The 24,756-nt window shown below is 43.0% G+C and overlaps 2 protein-coding genes across 6 annotated transcripts in view; one reads left to right on the top strand and one right to left on the bottom strand.

Moving 5' to 3' along the window:
• Positions 1-745: 745 nt before the first annotated feature.
• LOC121698871 (pyridoxal kinase-like) lies at positions 746-20,543 on the bottom strand. Of its 3 annotated transcripts, XM_042081347.1 has the most exons (12): positions 20,248-20,543; positions 18,839-19,022; positions 17,455-17,509; positions 12,991-13,095; positions 11,789-11,878; positions 11,124-11,158; positions 10,102-10,187; positions 9,407-9,452; positions 8,947-9,058; positions 8,118-8,254; positions 7,965-8,031; positions 746-5,451 (listed from the first exon to the last, which is right to left on the bottom strand). In XM_042081347.1, exons 2-12 carry the CDS (start codon positions 18,926-18,928, stop codon positions 5,339-5,341), a joined length of 936 nt encoding a protein of 311 aa, XP_041937281.1. In that variant the 5' UTR covers positions 18,929-19,022; positions 20,248-20,543; the 3' UTR covers positions 746-5,338. The 3 variants fall into 3 exon arrangements, with proteins under 3 accessions (XP_041937281.1, XP_041937280.1, XP_041937283.1); XM_042081346.1 differs by lacking the exon at positions 20,248-20,543 and having other exon boundaries at positions 18,839-19,265; XM_042081349.1 differs by lacking the exon at positions 20,248-20,543 and having other exon boundaries at positions 11,795-11,878; positions 18,839-19,249.
• A 3,740-nt stretch (positions 20,544-24,283) lies between these two features.
• The window catches only part of LOC121698868 (transmembrane protease serine 3-like), a 10,740-nt gene continuing 10,267 nt past the window's right edge, over positions 24,284-24,756 (top strand). For all 3 annotated transcript variants that reach the window (XM_042081335.1, XM_042081334.1, XM_042081336.1), the window contains exon 1: positions 24,284-24,595. In XM_042081335.1, the coding sequence (XP_041937269.1) occupies positions 24,545-24,595 (51 nt within the window). In that variant the 5' untranslated portion in view covers positions 24,284-24,544. The remainder of the gene's footprint in view (positions 24,596-24,756) is intronic.

The following is a 24,756-nucleotide window of genomic DNA, read 5'->3' as shown; positions in this document are numbered from 1 at the left end:
TGCAGCGATGATATTGTGTAAAAATGAAATGCTTGATGATAATACTAGTTGTCTACACCAGTGTTTTTCAACCACTGTGCAGGGGCACACTAGTGTGCCGTGAGAGATCATCAGGTGTGCCGCAGAAAATTACCCAAATGTCACTCACTGGTCCAGAAAAACAACTGTTGCATCAAATAATTTATAACCACATGCTCTCATTGATTGTATGATTGCACTATTTGTGCATTGTACAACGGGGGCCCCATATCCAGTATTCACAGAATCATCACATATGCAGTTTATAACAACAATTAAATTAGATATAGTCACCTACAAATGAAAGGTGTTTTATTGCGCAGGTCTTGCATAGAAGCCATAAGGCCATATCTGTGTATTATTTGAAATTTTAGGCTATGGTATGTTTATTTTTTCATCACACAGGATGTTAGTGTGCCGTGGGACATTTTAAATGTCAAAAGTGTGCCGTGGCACAAAAAAGGTTGAAAAACACTGGTCTACACAAACATACTTCAAAAAGCAGTTAATTCCTGCATACTCGTTTTAGTGATATGTAGGCTTACTCTAACCCTGCCATCTCTGAGATGAGGTGACTCCTAGAATTAGGACGTTCCTGGGCTCTCCCATCTAATTTTGCCCAACCTAACCACACTAAATTGTGGGCCTCCGTCTGACCAAAGCAGAAGGTTAGAGAGCAATCCACTGGTGTTTCATGCACACGCTCAGACAAACACAGGAGGCTTCCTCATTAGTCATTACTCTACCTTTATTGCATCGTAACATAGATTATAAATGTGGATTTGTACACTACAATCATCATTGTAACATGTTATAAAAACGAAGCACTAAAAACTTTACCAAACAGTTAGAACAGTTTTCATGTTAGGATTTTTTTTAAAGATCATCGCTTAGGATCATCGCTTTTTTTCCCCCATTCAAGAAAGAAAGAAACAAAAAAATAACCTTCCGGATAATGAACTGAGGAATAACATAACAGAAAGCCAAGCAGATGGATCACTGTTTGAACTGCTAAAAGACAGACACAGATACAGAGTAAGGAGCGTTGGGGTCAGGGGGTCAGAGGTCAAAGGTGATGGTGAGTGGGGAGGCCAGGACCTGAGACTCAGCCCTCTGTGCTGACATCATCTGGGAGTTCACTAGCGGGAGGGTGGGCGGGACTTGTCTGTCATCGGTAAAGCACACACACAGCACAGGGATTTCACCAAGAGAGTTGGAACACTGGGAAAAGGTCAACACTAGGCTAAACACAGCGGTCTGTACACAAGGAACACAGGAAGTAGAGACCAATCACTGGAAAGACCATTAGACACAAAAAATAATCTCTATCTACATCCTAACATTTTCAAGTTGAACGACTGTGTAAGTACTCTTATCTATAATATAATTATTTGTTTCACCAGTCAATCTTCTCTCCTTCTCATGGGCCTGAGCATTTCACAAAGGGTTGTGGGGGAAAATACAGCATCATTTCTCAGGGTCACCTGCAGGGGGAGCCATCCCGTCAACAGTTTGGTCCCACTGCTGCTTAAAACACTCCTTGAACCAACACACCACACTTAACACACTCAATGACCAACACACACCACACTTAACACACTCAATAACCAACACACACCACACATAGCACACTCAGCGACCAACACACACCACCACTCAAAAGGGACCTATGGCAAATTCATTAAACAGAAAGGGTGGGACAGAGTGACAGATTAACCTAAATGCTGTAGTGGGGCAAGAGCCCTCTACTCCCCCCAGGGGGCGCTCTCCATGTTACCTTGGTCAGTAAGTAAGCAATTAATAGCCATGGTAAGTCAGAATGGCTCCATCAAATCCATTTACACAAATCACAGCAAGAGTGCACAAATACAGTAAATGCACTCCTACAAGACTATACTGAGCTCACACACACTTGGCGCTACACAGGCGCTCACACACACCTGAGCCATGTCATGGTCATGTTCCTCCCATCAGTGAAACTCTTGGGCTGAATATTGAAGTCTCCCCAAAGGTTTTAGCCCTGAACCCTCAAGGAAATATGTTGAGAAGTGTTTGAGTTTGAGAGGGTTAAAGGGTTAGGGTAAGGGTTAAAAATGCTAATATCAGGAATGGGACAGCACCTGTTAACGTATTGTTAAATTGCAAATTGCAATAACAGCAAAAACATGTTGCAAACACATTTCCGTTTCCGATTTACGGCAGTTATTTACCAATGTTTTCTCAAGCTTCCAGCTTCCCTTTAGGTAACCCTGTCTTTCACGTCACAACCCTATGAATTGTTGGTAATTCTCTTGAGTAAAGTCTGCATAAATGCCGATTTACGGAAAGGGCACAGAGAGGGTGCGAGCAAGCCACAATTTTACAATGGGACAGCCCTAAGCCCTCACGAGGTTAGCAGGAACGCACATCAAAGTCCGTGAGGGGGGACATCAAAATTCACCCTCTGACTGCTGCCTGGGCTTGCGCAGCCAGACCTGACTAATCCCACCCAGATCGCACACAGCTAGATGTGACAAAACAATTTTCACGCAAAGCCACTGCAGCCCCCAACTGCACATACACCTGACAGATTCATTTTGGTTCCACACACACACACACATTCCTCTGGTGGCAGTGCTAATATTGGCAGAGATGCTCCTTGGGGCCTGTGTGTTGCCAGCTGTATCTGAGGGTTCTGAACCAGAATCCGCCAGGGCCGTAGGCCTCACTGCGCTACACCCTCTTCAAGTATGTCCCCCTCAATCCATTCATCAGTGCTCTTTCATTTCTCATCATTCATCCATGCTCTCTTATACGTCACATCATTCATCCATGCTCTATTGTTTAAAAAGTCCACCATCACTTCTTCCTCCTGCTGGACACACACGCACACATCTAGAGCAGCAATATCACCTCACTAGCGTAACCCATGGTCACTCAGCTAATGAGAGGCCATTACTGGAGTCTGTTCTTCACAGGCAGCACTGTGACTGGGCAGAGGTGCTTATCTGTGTGTGTAAGAAGAGCAGTCAGACACAGCATCCCACTTCCTGTTCTTACAGAAACACCTGCCCTGAGATGGATGGCATGTATTTCACAACCCAGAGAACAACATGGTAAATGCAATAAAAATGGTAAAAATGATCAACAGATATTTAGATATTACCTCTCACAAAGTCTAAACCGCAACATTTGGGAAATAGCATATAAAACCTGCCTTGCAGTGGATCCGATCAACAAGCCATTCTACTTGTTTCACTCTAGAACGCTACTCTGTCCACTGACTCTGCCTACTAACACAGCAGTTGGCAATTTTCACCAGGTCATGGACAGGCGATAGCCAACAGAAAATACTCGTGCTGTCAGTGCTTTCTACAGGACACACAGTCGCTCAGTGCAGTCTGGGTAGTGGGAGAGAGTAGTGGGGTATTTCATGTGCAAGCTGTGTGTGTGTGTGTGTGTGTGTGTGTGCGTGCGTGTGATCCTCTTAGGAAAGGCCTCTTTCTGGACTGTTCCATGTTTACACCCTTCCAACTAAATAAATATTGAAGAAAGGTCAACAGAAGGAAATATTTAAAATATATTAATCTCTTAAAAATATTTATATATCTGAATAGTGAGGTTTGCTCTGACAGCCCAAGTGAGAGGCATGTTGGGGTTAATGAAATGTGTTGTATTTGTGAACTGTGCACTAGGGGAAGTATACAGCATATTGGTGTTGGTGTACTAAAACATGTTGGTGTACTGTGTTATATCGGGGTTAGTTTACTAAGCTGGGGTAAGTATCCTGCATGAGGTTACTGTACTGCAACTACTGAAGTTAGTGTACGGTGTTGGGTTGGGGCTGATATTGGAGTTAGTATACTTACATATACGAAGCACTTTCTAAAGGGAAAACACATTATGTTGCTCTGCACGGTATTTGAGTAAGTGTGTTGTTTGGGGTTAGGGTTGAGTATTGGGTTGAGATTGGTAAATTGCTGCCCTCATGTCTGACTTGCTGTGAGGCTGGAGAGCGCCCTCTACAGCTTTGGCACCATTATAGCACAATTACAACTCACTGAGGCCAGAAACCCCCTCAGCCTCAGTCTTTTAAATCTCTGAGATATGAAAATAAAAAATTGTTTATGATTAGAATGCATTACTTATGTTTACTATTTACACGTCATAGATTATCATTGCAAATACAATGAATAAAAAAAAACATAAAAAACATGAAAATGAAAGACAGATTGATCAGACGCTGAAATGTACCAGATATTCAAGAATCATTCAGATTCATTAAAAATTCACGATCACAAAATGAAATCAGAGCAAAATCATGGAGATAAAAACGGAATTAAGACATAAGCGATTTAGTGACACCTGTGGACACACATGAGTATGGTTCAATCATGTTACCATGGCAATGCCAGTTATGATTGCCACGAGAGTTCACAGGTGAGAGATGTACATTTAAAGTCTCCTTTGCTAGGCAACAAGGTCCAGAGCCCTCCTATGGTGGATCATGCACCCATGATGCCTGTGATCTGATTGGTGAGGGAGCTCTCAGACATGCTGATTTCCACCAATCACAGAGCACCCTGCTCGTACTGGATCTTTTTGAGGAGTGTAAAGTTGGAGCCTCTCTCTCTGACCCAACATTCCTAAGGAGGAGCCACACGAGTCACTAGCCCACTGGCACGCATTAGCTCCGGGGCATGTATTAGCCACTAGCATGCATTAGCCACTGGACCACTGGCATGCATTAGCCACTAGCATGCATTAGCCATTGGACCACTGGCATGCATTAGCCATTAGCATGCATTAGCCACTGGACCACTGACACACAGTAGTCCACTAGCATACATTGGCCAATAGCCCACTGGCATGCATTAGCCATTAGTCCATTAGCATACATTAGCCACTGGACCACTGGCACGTATTTGCCACTGGTCCACTGGACCAATGGCCCATTGGTGTGGTGACTCGGGGCAGGCGTGGTTTGTGTGGGCCTGCCTGAGTTAGGGGAACTATTTGACTCAGGTCAGGCCGTCGAGTCCCTGTGTGTAGGGGGGGCTGAGGGGTCTGTAGGGGGCCAGGAGAAATAGAAAAAGAGGAAAAATACAGACATGGAGGGAGGGAGTGAGAGAGAGAGAGAGAAAGACAAAGAGAGAGAGAAAGAAGCATCTTTCTTCCCCTCACTTGGCTCTTCTCTACTCCCAATGTGACTGTACCCTGCCTTCTTTCCTCCATGGAAACGTTGTGCTCTGTTAGATCCTAAGGCAAATGTCACAATACACATCAGAATGTACAACATCTATACATTGTGCGGTTGTGGGATGGGGTGGGGTGTGGGTGCTTATAGCACGGTGGCCTCAATGACTATGGCCGGGTCCTCAATGTCTGCTTTACTCTGAACCATGCGCAGCTCCAGCTGGGCCGGAGTGGGTCGTCTGCCTGGGCCCGCCATCTCTGAGAGAGGGAGAGAGCGAGAAGGAAATACAGAAATGGTTGAAAACCATTTTGTAGTTAAATAAATAATAATCCTGCCTACTACGCACTCTATCTTGAATTTCCCCTTGGGGATCAATAAAGTATGTATGTATGTATGTATGTATGTATGTATGTATGTATCTATCTAAGTCAGTTAGACTAATCACATTTTTATACAACCAGCATACACATCTCTGCTATAAATGTACAACTTTGCTGAAAGTGGCGTCAGGTGAATGTTACAACCTGCCTGATAGACGGGTTAAGCCATCCTTACACCAGAGGACTTTGACCAGGTTTGGGAAAGATTCTTGAAAGATTATAGTCTTTTGAGTAAAGCTAGAATGGGGGGCATTAGTTGAAAGACTTCAATCTTTCAAGAATCTTTCCCAAAATCTTGTCAAAGTCTTCCGATGTATGGGCAGCATTAGTTGTAACACTGCTAGAAAAGGTTGTTAGAGCGAAATTAATTCAATACAAACAGCCTTCAAACCTGAAAAACTTTTGGTCAAGATGCAAAACAACTAAACTAACACTAATAGGCTCATGTGTTTGTATTGCATTAACATTGATAGATAGATAGATAGATAGATACTTTATTGATCCCCAAGGGGAAATTCAGGATTGTACAGTATTGGTGGGTTACACCGTGTTAGAATGGGTGGGTAACACTGTGTTACACCAATAAGCCTACAGGTAGCTATAGACTAACTGGTGCAACCCACTTCCAGTGAATTATGCTAAGCTAGGGTAATGGTGTCAGAATGGGTTACTGCACGCAGAGGAGGAGGGAATAAATCCTCTTCTCTAACTCTGGGGTAGAGGGCAAACAAGCTCTTTTCCCCAAAAGTTATTGTGTTCCTTTATACTACCTTCCCAATCACAAGCACAAGTCAGACAGCTAGCTAGCTTGGCTGGCACCACTGCACTACTGAGAATCTCTGCTGTCTCTCGAGTGTTTGCACTCATGCCCCCATATGCCAAAGAGGGATTCACATATTACACTGAATCACCAATTATGACCAAAAGAGATAATAATTATAATAATTCTGATGAACTCAGGAAAGCTGTGTAATTGCAATAATCAAAAAAACCCATCTTTTTGCAACTTTAAAGGAGAATTCCGGTGTGATATTGACCTAAAGTGTATTGAAACATGATACCGAGTGTGAACGTATGTCTCATAGCCCATCTCGACTTGTCCCCTGCACTCCAAAATCTGGCGCTAGTTAGCCGATGCTACCAACAACTTTTTCAGTAGTGGTGCTTCGGCATCGGGCTAGCCATGCAAATAAATCACTGTTTTACACCCATTTATGAGGCTCAATGTATCTCCACACTTCATTGGTAGACTTCCTAGGGCCCTGACATTTAAAATGAGACATTGAGAACTTTGAAAAAGCACTGGTAGTTTACTTACAAGACGATTTATACAGACAGTATCTTCACGAAGTTTAACGTTTGCAGCCATCTTGAATTTAGTCACGATAAGTCGAGCAACGAGTAAGAATGAACAGGTATGATAAGGGATCAGATTCCAAAAATAATTCAGTGGAAATGCATGGATTCCAGTTTCTTCCAGTAGCAGCAACTGGAATCCATGCATTTCCACTGAATTATTTTTGGAATCTGATCCCTTATCATACCTGTTCATTCTTACTCTTTGCTCGACTTATCGTGACTAAATTCAAGATGGCTGCAAACGCTAAACTTCGTGAAGATACTGTCTGTATAAATCGTCTTGTAAGTAAACTACCAGTGCTTTTTCAAAGTTCTCAATGTCTCGTTTTAAATGTCAGGGCCCTCGGAAGTCTACCAATGAAGTGTGGAGATACATTGAGCCTCGTAAATGGGTGTAAAACAGTGATTTATTTGCATGGCTAGCCCGATGCCGAAGCACCACTATTGAAAAAGATGTTGGTAGCATCGGCTAACTAGCGCCAGATTTTGGAGTGCAGGGGACAAGCCGAGATGGGCTATGAGACATACGTTCACACTCGGTATCATGTTTCGATACACTTTAGGTCAATATCACACCGGAATTCTCCTTTAAGACACCATTTTTACAATACTGCTCTATTTAGTTGTACCCAATGATTGGTGTAAGTTCATTCAGGTAATCAGAACTGGAGAATTCAACCCTTTACTCCCATACTACTCAAACTGACTGACAGAAACAGATCTAGCTTACAAGAACGTTCAAGACTTTAAATGGCTGCAGGACCGGACTACAAGTTCATACAGCTCTCCCCACAACGTGTTCCAGTTAATTGTGTGATTGTGGATTGGGAGGCAGCAGAGCTTTGGAATTCCGGACTGTGAAATGTTTGCATCTAACCTCTTGAATATGTCTCTGCCCTTCTAGCATACCATTAGTACATACTAACCCTGTCTGACACTGTTAGCCTAGCTTAGCATAACGCACTGGAAGTGGGTTACACCAGTTAGCCTAGGGTTAGAGGCTTAGTGCACACTTCCGGGTGGAGTCTTACTGTGGGCATAGGAGATGGTCCTCTTTATGACATGGTGCATGACAGAGAAAGTCTTTTCACAGGCCGTCTAGAAGAGAGAGAAAACATTACTGGGATGTTCATGAGGCGAGATTCAACGACTGGTGGCGCCCCCTTGCTGTCAGACATGCTCACTTTGAGGTCAGTGGGGAAGTGGTGCGTCCAGGCCAACAGCATGGCTGCAAACAGGTCACCTGTGCCCACAAACACTGCGTCCACCTTCGGCACCTCCATGCGAATACGCTGAGTCTTCCGAGTTCCATCAGGCATTACTGGGAACACACACACACACACACACACACACACACAAACAAACACACACGCACACAAACACACATACACCCCTTTATGTAAACACGCATCTACACTTGTGCATGCAAACACACATGTACAAGTGTGAAAGCACGCATACATACTCATGTAAACACACACATGATAAATAGACAGGACTCATATACTGATACTCAAAAAAATCATATTACTTTTAAAATAGAACACATTTTAAAATTATGTTTTTAGATGATATATTGAACAAATTACACAAATTGGGTAAATCTTCAAGTTTACTGTAAATGTATCAGCTCTTCATTATACCAAAACAAATATTGGTGTTTCCGCTAAATCAGCCCAAATATGTATTTTGTGCATTATATGACACAAAATGAATTAGACGGTGTGTGCCATTTAAATTATGTAGAAATGTGGTTTGTGCCTTGAGCAAGGCACCTAACCCCTCACTGCTCCCCGAGCGCCCCCATTGTAGCAGGCAGCTCACTGCGCCGGGATTAGCGTGTGCTTCACCTCACTGTGTGTTCACTGTGTGCTGTTTGTGTTTCACTAATTCACCGATTGGGTTAAATGCAGAGACCAAATTTCCCTCATGGGATCAAAAAAGTATATATACTTATACTTACAAACACAGACATATACACACACAGCCAGCCAGCCACAAACACACACACACCGATTCTCTGACTGCCCAGTGACACAAGGAAGCGGTCTCCTAGACGCGATGGCAGGTCTGAGCTGGTGATCACCACTGTATCTGGACCCATCTGATGCAGCAGATCCATCACCTGTAGTCACAGCACACAGCAGGTTAGCTACACACACACAGCTGCAGTCACCGCACACAGCAGGTTAGCTACACACACGCCTGTAGTCACCGCACACAGCAGGTTAGCTACACACACACACCTATAGTCACTGCACACAGCAGGTTAGCTACACACACGCCTGTAGTCACCGCACACAGCAGGTTAGCTACACACACACACCTATAGTCACAGCACACAGCAGGTTAGCTACACACACACAGTACAATTATCACCTGTAGTCACAGCAACCAGCAGATTACCTTTGCAGATCCAAGCATGAAGATAACACATGTATGTGAGTATGCAAGTGTGTGTGTGTCTTTGTACCTCCACTGCATCCTTCTCTGTGCTGATGTTCTTCCCTGTCAGCAACCTGAAACACATAGAGCAGTCATTCTGTCAATTTCTCTCTCTCTCTCTCTCTCTCTCTGATACCACACACGCAAAGGGCAGGTGCTCGGACATGGCATCCACACATCTTTGCAAATTGCAGCTATACACTTCAACACGGCAATCAGAACTGTACATTTCCGTACAGCCACCAGAGGGAGCTCTCAGGTTGACTTTGTAAACCTGTGCTTGTTGGGGCTAGATTTCATTACAGTTGCTCCAGTTTAAGTTCAGTTCTAAAAATGACCATTGAGTGACCATTATACCACTCCTCCATGTCCTAGTAAATTTATTAGCTGCAATTACGCTTTTTTTGGTTTATTTATTAGCCTATACAGAACTGACGGCTGTTGTACAGACACTGCAAATCTTCAAACCAAATTAATAAGTTGTCCGCCATCTCTGATTAAAAACTCTGCCATGATACGCTGTCTTGACTGACTATCATATCAAAACACATTACTTTGCACAGTATAAGGTAAAAGTGTTGCAACTTCAATATGACAACAATTAATTCACACCACTGCAACTCGTTTCTGAGAGTTTCGTCTTGTTGTAAATCTTTGGTGAGAATTTGACTCTAGGAGGACTAAGGTGACTGATGGATGATTGACAGGTGTGCTTATACTCACTCAGCCTCAAACTGGTTGGGGGTGATGATGTCAGCGACAGGAACCACCTTGTTCTTGTAGACAGGGTGCAAGATCTGCGGAACATACTAAATCACACACACACACACACACACACACACACACACAATGATAATAAAGATCATAGACTCTTTTGAATGATATGGAAATGGCCCAATTTACTTACATTTAAGAAGAAATTATTAGATTATTATTATTATTATAAGAAAGAAAATCCCTCTAGATCTTAAGTTAAGCATTCTGAATTATATAGATGATAAGAATTGGCCACATGTGAATAATAAGATTACTGTATGTCTATTGGATTTCAATAAGAAATCATGGCGAGAAACTTTTGAGAAATTACTGAGCTTAGAAAGTTATAATGAAACACGGCGTGTGTGTGTCGAGTTACTATGTAGGACCTGGATGATAAGTGTAAGATTCCATGTACACAGGGGAAAGGGGTGCAATCCAGGAATTGTTAACCTTTTTTTTATTATTATTATTTTTTCATGTATTCATTCATTCTTTTATTTTGGAATATGGATATGAGCCAAGAACTTGTTTGACCATCTTAACTGTCTTACTTGAATAGCATTTGACCTAGATATATGTAAATGCTTTGATATTCGCCGTCCCCCTCAGTGCAACACTTCACTTGTGCTGACCATCATCTATGTGCTGGCCAGCTGTTACAGTCTGTGAGCATATTTATTTATAATTTCTGCAGGAGGCGGAGCAGCTTGACTGTGCTTTTGCTCTGGCGCGTTGGGGAGCAAGCAAGTGGTCTGGGAGCATACACCAGACTGCTGCCTTTATAAGAGGAGTCCGACTGAAAACTGTCACTTTCACCGGCAGTAAACACAGCTAGGTAGTACCGTGTTTTAGCACTGTGAAAGTTTTTTGTTGTTATATTGTTGCATTTCCCTCAACTTCAGACACGCACACAAACACACACACACACATAGTATCCCACTGAGAACAAGATGCATGTGAAGGGGCAGCATAAACTCCAAACTCACCATGGAACCATGATCCCCCAGAACTGGATCACACACTGCAAAACAAACAACAGCAGTCAGCCCACACGGCCACATACACATCAAACTCAACCAGATCTCCAAATATCTTACACCCATTACCCAAATATCAACATTGACAAAAGAGTGTAGTTTGCTAGCAAGTAACGGTCTTACACCGACTTAACACTAAATGTTAGCTACAATATTGCAGGTAAATCGAGTTTGAGAAATTCATATAAAAAAGTAATCAATAACAATTATTTTTAAAAATGATTACCGGTAGTTTTAATTCCCTGTGAACTGAAAACTAAGTGTAAAGTGTAAAACTGCTACCTGCCATTTACATGAAATTCAATGTCATGCTGCTACTTTGTATTACCCCCAAAAGGAGCGGAAACTACATTATGATGGCTTCCTGGATGATTTCTCGTCTATATAGTGATTGTATTTGATCAACTGATCAGCTAATGCCTCAGTCAACAGCTTCACAGTTTGGATGAGAATACATGCCAAACCACAATAAAACAGGGGCTACTAGAACAAATAAAATGATTCAGCAAGATTTTTGGACAACAGTTTTCATATGCCACTAATGAGGTCACACAGATGATTACAGACAGGCACTCAAACACACATGTATGAGAGGGATAAAGCAGAACACACACACACACCATACACAAGATTAGGATTGGCCCTCTTCAGCTCCTGTACAATATCGACCACCATCTCCAGGAAAGATGTGTCTCTAGTGTAGCCTGAAAGAAGGAGAGAAAATGATCACTTCTAAAGTTGACTGAGCAGAGGATTTAGTCCTAGTGACTGACAGCACTGTTACTCAAACCATCACATCTGTGATACTGTGGTCATCATGACTGACACTAAGTCATCTGTGATTGATTAACTAACCTGTCATCATAGTGCAGGGGTGGGCAAACTTTTTGGCTCAAGGGCCACACTGGGTCAAGGCCTCCCCCCCCCCCCCATGACACACACATAAAAAAATACATTTTTTATAGCCTATAATTTAGTATGACAAAATATTTCTTTTACAATATTAATTGCTTAAAAATACTGCTAATTTTATGCTGTTTACCAAATGTATAAATTGTGCACTTTAATTCACGTTTATTTCTTGAATATTTCAGAATGATCTTCTGCCTGCTACGGTATGGCCCTCTCACACTTTTTAAATGGTCAGTAGTGGGAACTACTGCTGCCTTCATGATTTCCTTTTAAAAGTTTCTCAGAAGGAGATATCAATTATCAACAATGACAAGCCAGCTGGAACCTGCGGCTCTCTCTCCCTCTTGTGAGTGCAGACGCGTTCCCAATTAAATGGATCGCGTGTTCACGTTAGATCTGCTGCAAAAGAGATAACTAAGAGTTAACTTAGTTTAACATGATGTTATCTCTATTTAACATGATGTTTTGACATTGACATTGTAAACGTAAGGAGAGTGAAAAGCAGTTTGCAGTAAAGCTAACCAACGTCGTCTCTATCGCACGAAAAAAATAGCGAGTAGCCTGATAACCAAATGAAATGCTCAGCGGGCCGCAGTTTGCCCACCCCTGTCATAGTGTAACCATAGTAACTGACAGCCTGTTAATTGGCATAGCATATCTAAACATTGTTTATTTTGACGAACAAAAGTGATTAAAAGAGTGACTAAGTGTGTGGTCACAGGTGAGGGTTTTCAGGATTGTGTACTAGTGAATCATGTGATCGATCACAACCTGTACCACACCTACAGTACACTGATGAAAACAGGTGGTTGTGCCCTGAAGACGGCAGGAGGCAAGTCGTCAGTATTAAAACTGGCGTTTTCGAGTGTGCAGCTATACCCCTTTTGCGGGCCTGTACTCTCACCTGTGAGGACGTAGTCATAGTGATTGACATTGTTGAGTTTGATGCCTTCATAGAGGACGTGCAGTTCATCAGCTGTCAGGACCTGCCCCTTCCAATGGGAGTAGCCTAAGAAACAGAAGGCCAAGCCTCAGGGTTACTAACCTGCCCCTTCCAATGAAAGTAACCTTAGAAATAGAAGGCAAAGCCTCAGGGTTACTACAGTAACCTGCCCCTTCCAATGAAAGTAACCTTAGAAACAGAAGACAAAGCCTCAAGATTACTACAGTAACCTGCCCCTTCCAATGGAAGTAACCAAAGGAAACAGAAGGCAGTAAGACGAGCAGTGTAAGTCTCAAGTCTCTTACAACTTGGTGGTCCGGCTACAGTCAGTGCACCCTATTCACTTGCATATGTGAGTAAAAATGACAAAGTGCAATCATGGAAAAATATTTAGATGCAAGGGACTTCTATCAATGTCAATGTCAATATTTACCATACAATAACATTTGTAAAACACAATTGCCTAGTAACTGGTAATCTGGCGTCTGTCGCCGCTCCGCCTGGTATGCTATTTGGTTAATGTGTTTGAGAAGGGCAAAATGTGCTATACAAATAATTATTTACATATATATATGAAAATATATATCCATAGAGTTATTAGTGAAAATAATATACGTATGTTTGAGTTTAGTATACAAGCATAAGAACATGCGCAAGTCAGCAGAAGACTTGGACCTAGAAAGTTTCATGTTTTCTGTAGCACACTCACACACATTCATATACTTATATACAGGCATGCACCCCCCCGCCCCACACACACACACACACACTTATATACAGGCAGACACCAACAGACAGACACACACACTCATTCATATACTTATATACAGGCAGACACCCACAGACACACACACTCACTCTTGCCGAATAAAAGCATTCTCTCTCTCTCTCTCTCCCTCCCTCACACAGACACACAGAGACAGAAACACCTACACACAGGCATCAACACATAGGCAGCAGCAGTTTCGTCAGCAGCTTGGGTCATTGCTGCAGGATGCGTGACATCACACCTCAGGTGAGTCATCAGCCTGGTCACGTGGTGTGGGGCTTGTTGCTAAGCAACAGGACAGAATAAAGCCTGAGGTCCAGGAGCTGTTCAGAGTCCTTGCCTGTGAGTGTGCGTGTGTGTGTGTGTGCGCATGTTCATGTGTATGAGAGTGTACACAGAGAGATGGAACAGAGCGCAAGTAGAGAATGGGGAGGGGGAGAAATAGAGAGTTAAACAGAGCGTGAGAGAGCGAGAGTGGCAGAGAGACAGAGCGACAGAAAGCAAAAGAGAGAGACGGAGTGAGAGAGATATAGAGGGAGAAGAGCAAGAGTGGCAGAGAGAGGGAGAGAGAGAGAGAGAAAGAGAGTGAGCGAGAGAGAGAAGAGCAAGAGAGGCTTAGAGATGGAGAGAGGGAGACGAGCAAGAGTGGTAGAGAGTGAGAGACTAAGAGAGAGAGAGTGAGAAAGACAGAGAGTGGTAGAGAGTGAGAGACTAAGAGAGAGAGAGTGAAAAAGACAGAGAGTGGTAGAGAGTGAGAGACTAAGAGAGAGAGAGTGAAAAAGACAGAGAGACTAAGAGAGAGAGAGTGAGAAAGACAGAGAGTGGTAGAGAGTGAGAGACTAAGAGAGAGAGAGTGAGAAAGACAGAGAGTGGTAGAGAGTGAGAGACTAAGAGAGAGAGAGTGAAAAAGACAGAGAGTGGTAGAGAGTGAGAGACTAAGAGAGAGAGAGTGAAAAAGACAGAGAGACTAAGAGAGAGAGAGTGAGAAAGACAGAGAGTGGTAGAGAGTGAGAGACAAAGAGAGAGAGAGTGAGAAAGACAGAGAGTGGTAGAGAGTGAGAGACTAAGAGAGAGAGTGAAAAAGACAGAGAGTGGTAGAGTGAGAGACTAAGAGAGAGAGAGTGAGAAAGACAGAGAGTGGTAGAGAGTGAGCGCCGGCATCATCTCTTATACTTTAGTTACTGCGGCCTATGCAAGTCTCTTTGTGCATTCACATTTATTTTTTATCTGTCTGTATGCGTGATATATGTTAATATTAGGCCATTAATTGCTGCTGTAACACCATAATGTCAAGTAATCTATCTATCTATCTATCTATCTATCTATCTATCTATCTATCTATCTATCTATGTATCCTATGCACATGTATATGTATGAACCTTATGCTTAGTCTTTATGTTTCACAAGCATGTGTGTATGTGTGTGTGACAGAGAGAAAGAGAGAGAAGGAGTGTGTGTGTGCTGGGACTGAAGGTTATTTTTAGCATAGCTGGTGCTACCGATATTCAGCAGCGTGATTGTGAGACGGCGTGACGACCTGAGGCAAGGAGTATGGAGTGAATGAATGTGGAGAGTAGGGAAATGTGCGCGCGCGCACACACACAAACACACAAACACACACACACACACACACACACACACACACACACAAACAAACACACCAGAGGTTATGCTAGCCGTTTCCTGATCGAACTGTCAAAGAAAATCCCTGTTAATATTCCAGAATACTAGACATACAGAAAATCTACCGGACATATGTTTTAAATAGCCTTATATGCTTAAATGGAAATAAAACACAAACAATATACTTCAATAGTGCAGTTTACACGCACGCACGCAGGCCACTGTATGCACTGTGGTTTGACAGGGACTTTAAAGTAACACTGCTAGATAAATATTTACACGTTTGCTGTTAATGATAAATGGCCATGCGAGGTACAGATTCACACCTTTTGTTCCCGGTATAGTTATGAGGTCCACAAGGTCACACACCCCATGAAAATGTAAGAAAGTTCACAGCATGATATAAAGGACAAGTAACCTGGCTGGTTTCACTTCAGACTAGTCATTAAGTGTTGTAAACAGTGTCTGCCTACACGTATGGTGTATAGGCTCCCTCCACTGATACATCGATGTCTGTTTACCTCTGTAAGTGTGAAGAAACCTTACTGAATTTACTTTTTTGTAGTACTGGAGTCAGTGCAATACAATCATCTTCTTCCAGTCTCTGGCCTAGTGAACCATTCAGTCCTTCCTATCCAGTAACTCTTAAGACTCAATTCCAGCCTCCCCTCAACACAAGCCTTCACTCAACACCAGCCCCAACTCTCAACACAACACCAGCCTCAACACAAAGGGACACCAGGCAACGTTTTCGTGTTAATTACTCATCTTCGTAAGTCGGTATATGGTTAAATTACTCATTACAGGGCGAATGAAGACTCTCTCGCCCACCCCTACTGCCTGTAGGAAGAATATCCCGCTTGCAAGTTCAGTGTATCGTACCCGCCGGCCGAAGCAGGATCAGTTTACATCCTGCATCCACAGCACAGAGGCAGGCTAACGAAACGCTAGCGATTGTTGCAAACGTGTGTATAATGGCAGAGCCGGCGAAGAAGCGGCAAAAACCCTTGACGGAAGATGCAAAGAAAAGGAAAAGAGCTTCAGACCGAGCGAGGGGGAGTTTCGTAGAGAAAAAGCATCAGGCTTGCCTGGTGTCCCTTTAACACTCAATACCAGCCTCACTCTAGACCCAACCTTTTTGTCATGCCTCACCTGTCATGCCCCTATTCCCCACTAGTGGGGTCCACCCCACACTTTTGAGAACCACTGTATTAGTACAACTTTGTTAGCTGTTTGACAACATTGCCAAACTGAGCTCATTAGCCTATTATCCTACAGTTTTGTTGTTGTTGACATTGTACAAAGCAATACAAATCAGTTCTCCAAATACATTATTAACCTGATGCATCAACTTGTAGTGGAACACTGCACCTAGTACCTACTGATTCATAGGTGACATGTTCTTCTGAATTCCAATCAGTGTTTACTCCTGAAATTACCTGGATAAGGCAGTAACCTGGCTTCAAAGACATTATACAATCCTGAGAGCAATTATGGGGCAAGTAGTAATTGAAGGGGGAGAAATCACCCCTCCACCAACCATGCCCTTCTCAAACACATTAACCAAACAATTGTTATTCACACAGAGAGCTCATTGCTCGTCTGCGAATCAAGAGAACCCATCACTGTTTCAATGTAAACATATGGGTAGCATTTCAACAGGACACCTAATGCTAAAAAAAAATCAGTTTCAAAGTCTGTCTGAATAGAGTATCTAACTGTAGTGGTTCTGATTTAATGGTTCACTCAGGTAGCCCTCAATGTTCAAAGTACCAGAGGGGAGAGAGGTCACTGTTCAGAAGAGAGAGGTTAATGTTCAAAGTACCACAGGTCACTGTTCAGAAGAGAGAGGTTAATGTTCAAAGTACCAGAGGGGAGACAGGTCACTGTTCAGAAGAGAGAGGTTAATGTTCAAAGTACCAGAGGGGAGACAGGTCACTGTTCAGAAGAGAGAGGTTAATGTTCAAAGTACCAGAGGGGAGACAGGTCACTGTTCAGAAGAGAGAGAAGTTACCGAGTTTAACACTCCTTACCTGTGTGATTGGAAAACTGCACTGAGTTTATGGAGTCCACCTCAAAGCCCAGGACCTGTCAAACAGAAAAGGGGGCATATGATGAACACACACACACACACACACGACGACTAAACATCACTCTTCAAACCCACTATATTCCCTCATTTAAGGATAGAAGACACATAGGGAGGCTCTACCAAACACACGCCAAAAAAAGAGCAATCTGTTTAATCTTGTTGTAGGCTACCGGTAATTTAGAATTGTAACAGTTAGGCTACATGGATTTCTATCAGATTAAAAAGTTGGAAAAAGATGGAAAGCATCTTGTTCATTTACAAGTACTGTGTCTAGGGATATCTGACTGGTAAGACGTGATGAGGGCAAGGGGGCGGTATACCGTCCTATGCCTTTAATGTGGGTCTGCTTTGTGAAATCCGACGAATAGTCATACATTGAAGCATGATAATACCCGTGCCCTTCCTCTGTCTAGCCTGCCTTGCCAGAACAGCGAGTTACAAACACCAGGTCGCAAAACAAACATCTGGGAAATGACGACGGCAATACCAGAACACACATCCTAGCGAGCGATGCTGGCCCCACTGAGGTAGAATATGTCACGATGCAGCCAGAATCGCACCCTCCAGATGTGACGTCAGTGGGAAACTGACAGGCGCTCAGATTCGTCAGAGAGATGCAGCAGCACTCGCGCTCGGCTAAAAACGAGTCCACTACGCTGCTGAGACAGCTGAGGGAAACATCTCGACTACAAACTAAGATTCCAGCTGCACGTATGACTTCACTTTAGACTATTTCTTTCAACACGACCTGGCATTTGTAACTACTGTGAAACGAACAACTGGTCGCCGGTTTCTATCCATGACGCCACCAGATACCACTGGATGAATTGGTTTAGCGTTAGTTTCGATGGTGGTGATGTTAATGATAATGTATATAATGATAGACAGCGGTGATGATCGCTTAGGTACAGTGGTGACAAAAGATCTCTTGTTATGGGATCTACCCTGATAATGCAACAGCTTCAGTCCTACTCCGAGAGATAAGCTACCAATGTAGGTACATAAAATGACAGGTCCCATACCACCGCCCGAAATAGGGCAAACGACATAAAATACTAGAGAAGACAACACAGTTTCTCAATTCGATGGTAGTTGCATTATTTGACTTCAACGCTCTATGACACTCGTGGTGAGCAGAAGCGTGAGTCCAGTCCGCAGACACAGCTACCAGGGATATTTTTACCATGTGACCTTTAGCTACTTACCCTACCTGCATGCATTAACGTCTCCTGAGAATACTCCTGTTAAATCTCAAGGACTGACCATAAAGCATTTACTGCTATATATCAACTGTTGTGGCAATGCATCGTTATTGTTTTTTTTACCTGTAGTGGAAATGATGCCGATTTGTTCCCCACATACCCCCTCACGACATGACTCTGGATCGACAACACTCTGCATTCCATCTCGTGCATAAAGTTGTCCAGATGTCCTCCACGAGCCAGCCGAATCCCTCACGGTCTTTGATGTCACAAGCTGCGTGCGAAGCAGCAGATGGTGACTTAAACACTGAAATGAAATCACCGATACTCAAATGATAAATCAGATACTGGACTGAAGGACGTGCAATACAGAGAAACACTCATTGACAAGCCAAACAAAATTTCGTCAGGCGCTTGCCAGGACTACCTAGGCTACACTCATTGACATCACGAGGGTTGTGGGATAATTGGTCAGACACCTATGGTCAGACATGGCTTTTAAATTACATGTGGGTTGTTGATTTTTTATTAGGGCATGGTTTTTATGGTTAACTTATTGGAAACGTATTTCGTCAGTTTACTAAAACCGACTTTATTTGCCTTACACTACTAAAATATTTTATCAAAGTAAAAGCCCTAAAAAATATCTACTCCATCTACTGTAGCCTACGGTGTGTTGTCTTTGTTTCAGAAATAACATTCGACTATTTGGATGTAAACGTTATGACTCGGCTGGCTGAAATAGGCTGAAATAGGCTGAAATTCACATAGAGCTGTTAAGTCCCGCCCTTTCCGCTGGACCTCTAGATTGAAAAATCGTCAATGCAAGTGAATGTGAGAAAATAATTATTTTCTGGTCCCGTTTGATTTGTGCCATGAATGTGAACATATGTCGTCTGTGAATTTTTAATATAATTTTTCATGTTACGAGTTTGACAGTATATTTATATGATTCTTCGGCTATCAGTTGTGGAAAAGACATAACGAGAAAGACTACATGTCGCCTGTGACGTGAGCTAGCTCTAATCGCTAACATTAACTGAGATGCTAGTTTTTGTAACGGCAGGAATAAACACACATGGTAACAAAAATATTTGAAACATGTCTAGCTTCACTCAACACATTAACACTACGATACAGTGTGATTGTAAAGTTGTATGGTTCACTGTGTTCAAAGTCGATCTTAATAACCCTCTACATCTCGACCAACTGATGGTTGTTATGGGAAACTAGTGATCTGTCGTCTAGCGGAAAGTTGTAGTCCACAAAGTGCTCTCACACAAAGTTTAACCGCATCAAACTTCTACCCGCTCAATTGTAGCATTCTTTACACGAAAATTTATATTAAAAATTCACAGACAACATATGTTCACATTCATGGCACAAATCAAACGGGACCAGAAAATAATTATTTTCTCACATTCACTTGCATTGACGATTTTTCAATCTAGAGGTCCAGCGGAAAGGGCGGACTTACCAGCTCTATTGACAGTAAAAGCAGAGAATGTCGGTAAAAGATAGAAATTCATCACCATTTGAAAACCGGAAGTCGGGTCCTTCTTGGAAGCTGTCGCCCGGTGTCGCGTAAGGCAATGCCCCCGTCCATTCAAACAGCGCAAGCTGCTCGGACATGAAAATATAATAGGATTATTATTTACGCAAAACGCTAACACGCCGACTTTCATACAAGCTACCGAACACTCTGAATTAAATTAAGTTGTTAGGGGTATAAGTGTCATGACAGTAGGCTCTCATGAGATCCTGGTTTCTCTCGTATAAAAATAGAGCTACTTCGGCAACAGTAGCCTACATGGTCATGCCAGTGCCAGACACCTCTAGGCCATTCCAGATCTGCCCTGGACCGTGCCATTAGCCCATTTCACCGAGGCCAAGTTCCGAGCAGTGTAAAGCAAAAGTAAAATACCCCACAGTTGTTAAAACTAGAATGCATTTTCGAGGAACTGCAAAGTGTGCTTGCTCAGGTGCGGTTCACCAAAGGGAGCAGACAGTGAAATATGGTGCGTTGAACTAGACTTGATCCAAGAATTCCAACGGTACCTCATTTTTCAAAATCGGGGATACAGGTCAAAGGTTAACATACATCCAAAACGCCAAAACACATTTTTGCTAGTTGCAGCGAGCCCTAGGTCAACGGGCAAATTATATGTGTGTGTGCCCTCACAATGGAGTCACCAGTCGCTGTACCAAGTTTTGTTTTGATAAATGAAAGTGCCACTTAGATATGAGTTAACTTCCTGTAACTCTAGCGCCCCCCTAGTGGTCGAATGTCACCAAATGTATTGTGTGTCCTCAGGATGGGGTCCCAAGTAAATCAGTTTCTATAGTGAAAACGTTGCTGAAATATTTTGTTCATATATTGTGCGTCCTTCAGCGTTGCTGAAATATTTTGTTTATATATATGTGCGACTGTGCGTCTTCAGGATGGAGGGCTGAGTCCATGTACCAAGTTTGGTTTTGATATGTGAAACTGTTGCTGAGATATGAGACTACTTCCTGTGATAATAGTGCCGGAGTTGGACCGGTGGCGATATCTCAAAAGGTCTAGGAGCAGGAGCTGGCCAAAAAAATGGGCTGACAGGAATATTATTAAGAAAACTTCAGAAGAACAATAGTGTGCTGCTTTCAGCAAAAATCACTATTAATAAGACCAATAGTGTGCTGCTTTCAGCAAGCACACTAATAAAGTCACGTGATAAGGAGGTTGCAGCCTAACTTGTTTCACAATCATGTAAAATGTGCAGAATAGCCTTTAAGATGGGCAAGAAGATAGTCCCTGAACAGTGCACAGTGAATTACATTCTGACCATGAGGGTTTTTCAAGCACTTAAGGGTTAGACTCGCCTGTGGACAGCCTGTTGACATGTAAAACGCCAGCGAACCTCCAGATCTGCCCCCAATGTGGTCCATTGCCCTCATGCTATCTGTCTCTCGCATTTCACAAAGGGATTGTGACCAATTAGTGCCATAACCACATTAAAATCACTGGAAATTGCGCAGAGTGGAAAGCATCTGCTGAGACTTTAAATTAAGGTATTCATTCAATCTTGATTTAACTAAACATATGAAGCCTTTCCCTGTATGGGTTATTATTTGATGATCCGTTAATCCACCCCCTCCCTCTCTCCACCCTCTCTCTCTTTCTTTCTTTCACTCCATCCTTCTCTCTCTCTCCCCTCTCTATCTGCTCTAAAACCAGGTCCGTGGATAAATAAAGCATGAGTCAGAACCTCTCTGCATAATGTTTGTGTGGAGGATGAGAGGAGGATCATGATGTTTGTGTGGAGGATGAGAGGAGAGGAGGATCATGATGATGTTGTGCCTAAATCATCTGGAGCTCGTTGAGTGTGAGTGTGTGTGTTTGTGTGAGTGAAAGAATATGTGTGTATGCTAATGTGAAAGTCTAAGAGCATTCCTACACATCTGCTGTGGAGTCTGCTGTGTGTCCCACTCGATCGCTTCACCTTAACCGACCAGATCAGAGAATCTGACTGACCTCTAATGGACAAACTAAATCACTGCAGCTCTAACTTGTTCCTGTCATATGGGTTTCATTCACACTGACTGCTGACAATTCTTCTGAAGTTTTCCCATGGCATTTATGACTGACTGTTTGACCTGTTAAACCTCAGCCAGCATGGAAACTTATGTTGCTCACCATTAACCTGCCTGTCTGTCTCTGACACAGGAAATAGTAATGGAGTCTCCCAAGGGCATGGTTTGGTCTCAGCGTCTCAACAGCCCTGATAACTTACTGTTGTCGGAACACCTGTTTGCCTCCTCTGTGTCTGCCACCAAAGCGACAAGTAGCCTATGCTTTGACAATTTCATGTGAGCATCAGATAAATCCCCTTCGGTTTCAGCCAATCAAATGATAAATGACATACACATGTTATGAGGACATGTCGGAATGAATATGACTTAATGAGTTAATGAGTTTGCTAAAATGTTGGTAGGGACATTTTTGTCATCCCAAAATATTTGTATGGATATGTCCCTGTGGTCCATATGCAAACTTACCCCCTCATGGTGACACTAACCTTAACTCTAATTCTAACACCTCTATTCAGGGGTAACAGTAGATAGTGTGGATTTCCATTGGGTCACCTGGAAATGGTGTGTGTGTGTGTGTTTCTGGGAGGCTGAGAGATCAGGTTTGGACAATAGATGATGAGGATGAAGTCACGCAACAGCGCTGTCTCCAATAACCAGTCACCACTAATGTCATGAAACACACACACACACACACACACACACACATACACATACACAAACTGACACATATCCATCCATCTCACTGTCAGGACACAGACACTTCTCACACACACATTAAAGCGAGGACCTGAGTGACTGTTTCAACACCACACCACACAAGACAACACCAGACAACACAATATAGCACAACAAAACACCACACAACACAAAACAACACAAACACCAGACAACACAATATAGCACAACAAGACACCACACAACACAATACAATTCAACACAAACACCAGACAACACCACACAAGACATTAAAATAAACACCCGACAATACAAAATTACACAATACACCACCAAAGAGCACAGCACAACATCACACAATGACACACCACTGTACAACACAACTCAACACCACCACACACTTTTAACCCACCAATAATAACACAGTATGTCAACATGATTAACTAACCAACTATTCCTCCAATCATCTCACCAGCCCTATCATCCAACCAATCACATCATCTCCTCATATCATCTAACCAATCACCTCATCTCCTCATATCATCCAACTAATCACATCATCTCCTCATATCATCCAACCAATCACCTCATCTACTCATGTCATCCAACCAATCACATCATCTCCTCATATCATCCAACCAATCACCTCATCTCCTCATATCATCCAACTAATCACATCATCTCCTCATATCATCCAACCAATCACCTCATATCCAACCAATCACCTCATCTACTCATGTCATCCAACCAATCACATCATCTCCTCATATCATCCAACCAATCACCTCACCAGCCAGATCATCCAACCAATCACCTCATCTCATATCATCCAACCAATCACCTCATCTACTCGTATCATCCAACCAATCACCTCACTAGCCCTATCAAAACAGCACCTAATTTACTCTGCCAACCAAACATATGTTATGCTCTATTATACAATCATTTTATAGTGTCAAAGAGTCAGCTCATCACCTCCATCATCAAATCTGTGTGTGTGTCTGTGTAAACTATATATGTATTAATTATTGCTGTATGTTTGCATGTTGATGATTGTGTGAGTGTGTGTGTGTGCGTGTGTGTTATGTTGTGAGTGTGTGTGAGGTTTTGTGAATGTGTGTGTGTGTGAGTGTGAGTGTGTGTGAGTGTGTGTGTGTGAGTGTGAGTGTGTGTCCCAGCTGCTTCACTTCTCTGTAACTGGAGCTGAGAGTCACCTGATCTTCTCCTGTCATTGCACGGCAGCGTGCTGAGCACCTGCTCAGGTGTCCTATTGTGCATCCGGGGCGGGGGTGCGGCTGGGGTGGGGTTTGTGTGTGTGTGTGTGTGTGTGTGTGTGTGTGTTTCTGCAAGCACAGATCAAGAGAGTGGAGGATCAGACCAGGTCCTCAAGCCCAGCTTCCTTTCTTCTGAGAAAAAAACATTTAGAGAGTGTGTGGTGAGTGTGTGTGTGTGTGTGTGTGTCTAGAGAGTGTGTTGTGTGTGTCTATGACTTTGTAAATGAAGGATGTGTGTGTGATGTCTGCTCTGTGTGTGGAGCTTGATGGAACCCGGTTGCTCTGTACTGAGAGATGATCAGCTATCATGCCCACAACAGAAGGAATACCTGCAGCTGAGAGACAAACTGCACCTACGGTGAGATATCTCTCCCTCTCTCTTTCCGTCTCTCTCTCTCCCTCTCTCTCTCTCTCTCTCTCACACACACACACACACACACACACACACACACACACACACACACACACACACTCTTGGTTGTAGTGTCGTTTAGATAGATGGCTTTTACAGCTAGTTTG

The sequence above is a fragment of the Alosa sapidissima genome, chromosome 23 (assembly GCF_018492685.1).
Source record: "Alosa sapidissima isolate fAloSap1 chromosome 23, fAloSap1.pri, whole genome shotgun sequence".
NCBI classification, from domain to species: domain Eukaryota; kingdom Metazoa; phylum Chordata; class Actinopteri; order Clupeiformes; family Clupeidae; genus Alosa; species Alosa sapidissima.
Note: the sequence above shows the minus strand (reverse complement) of the source record. Positions and strands in the feature narration are given on the sequence as shown.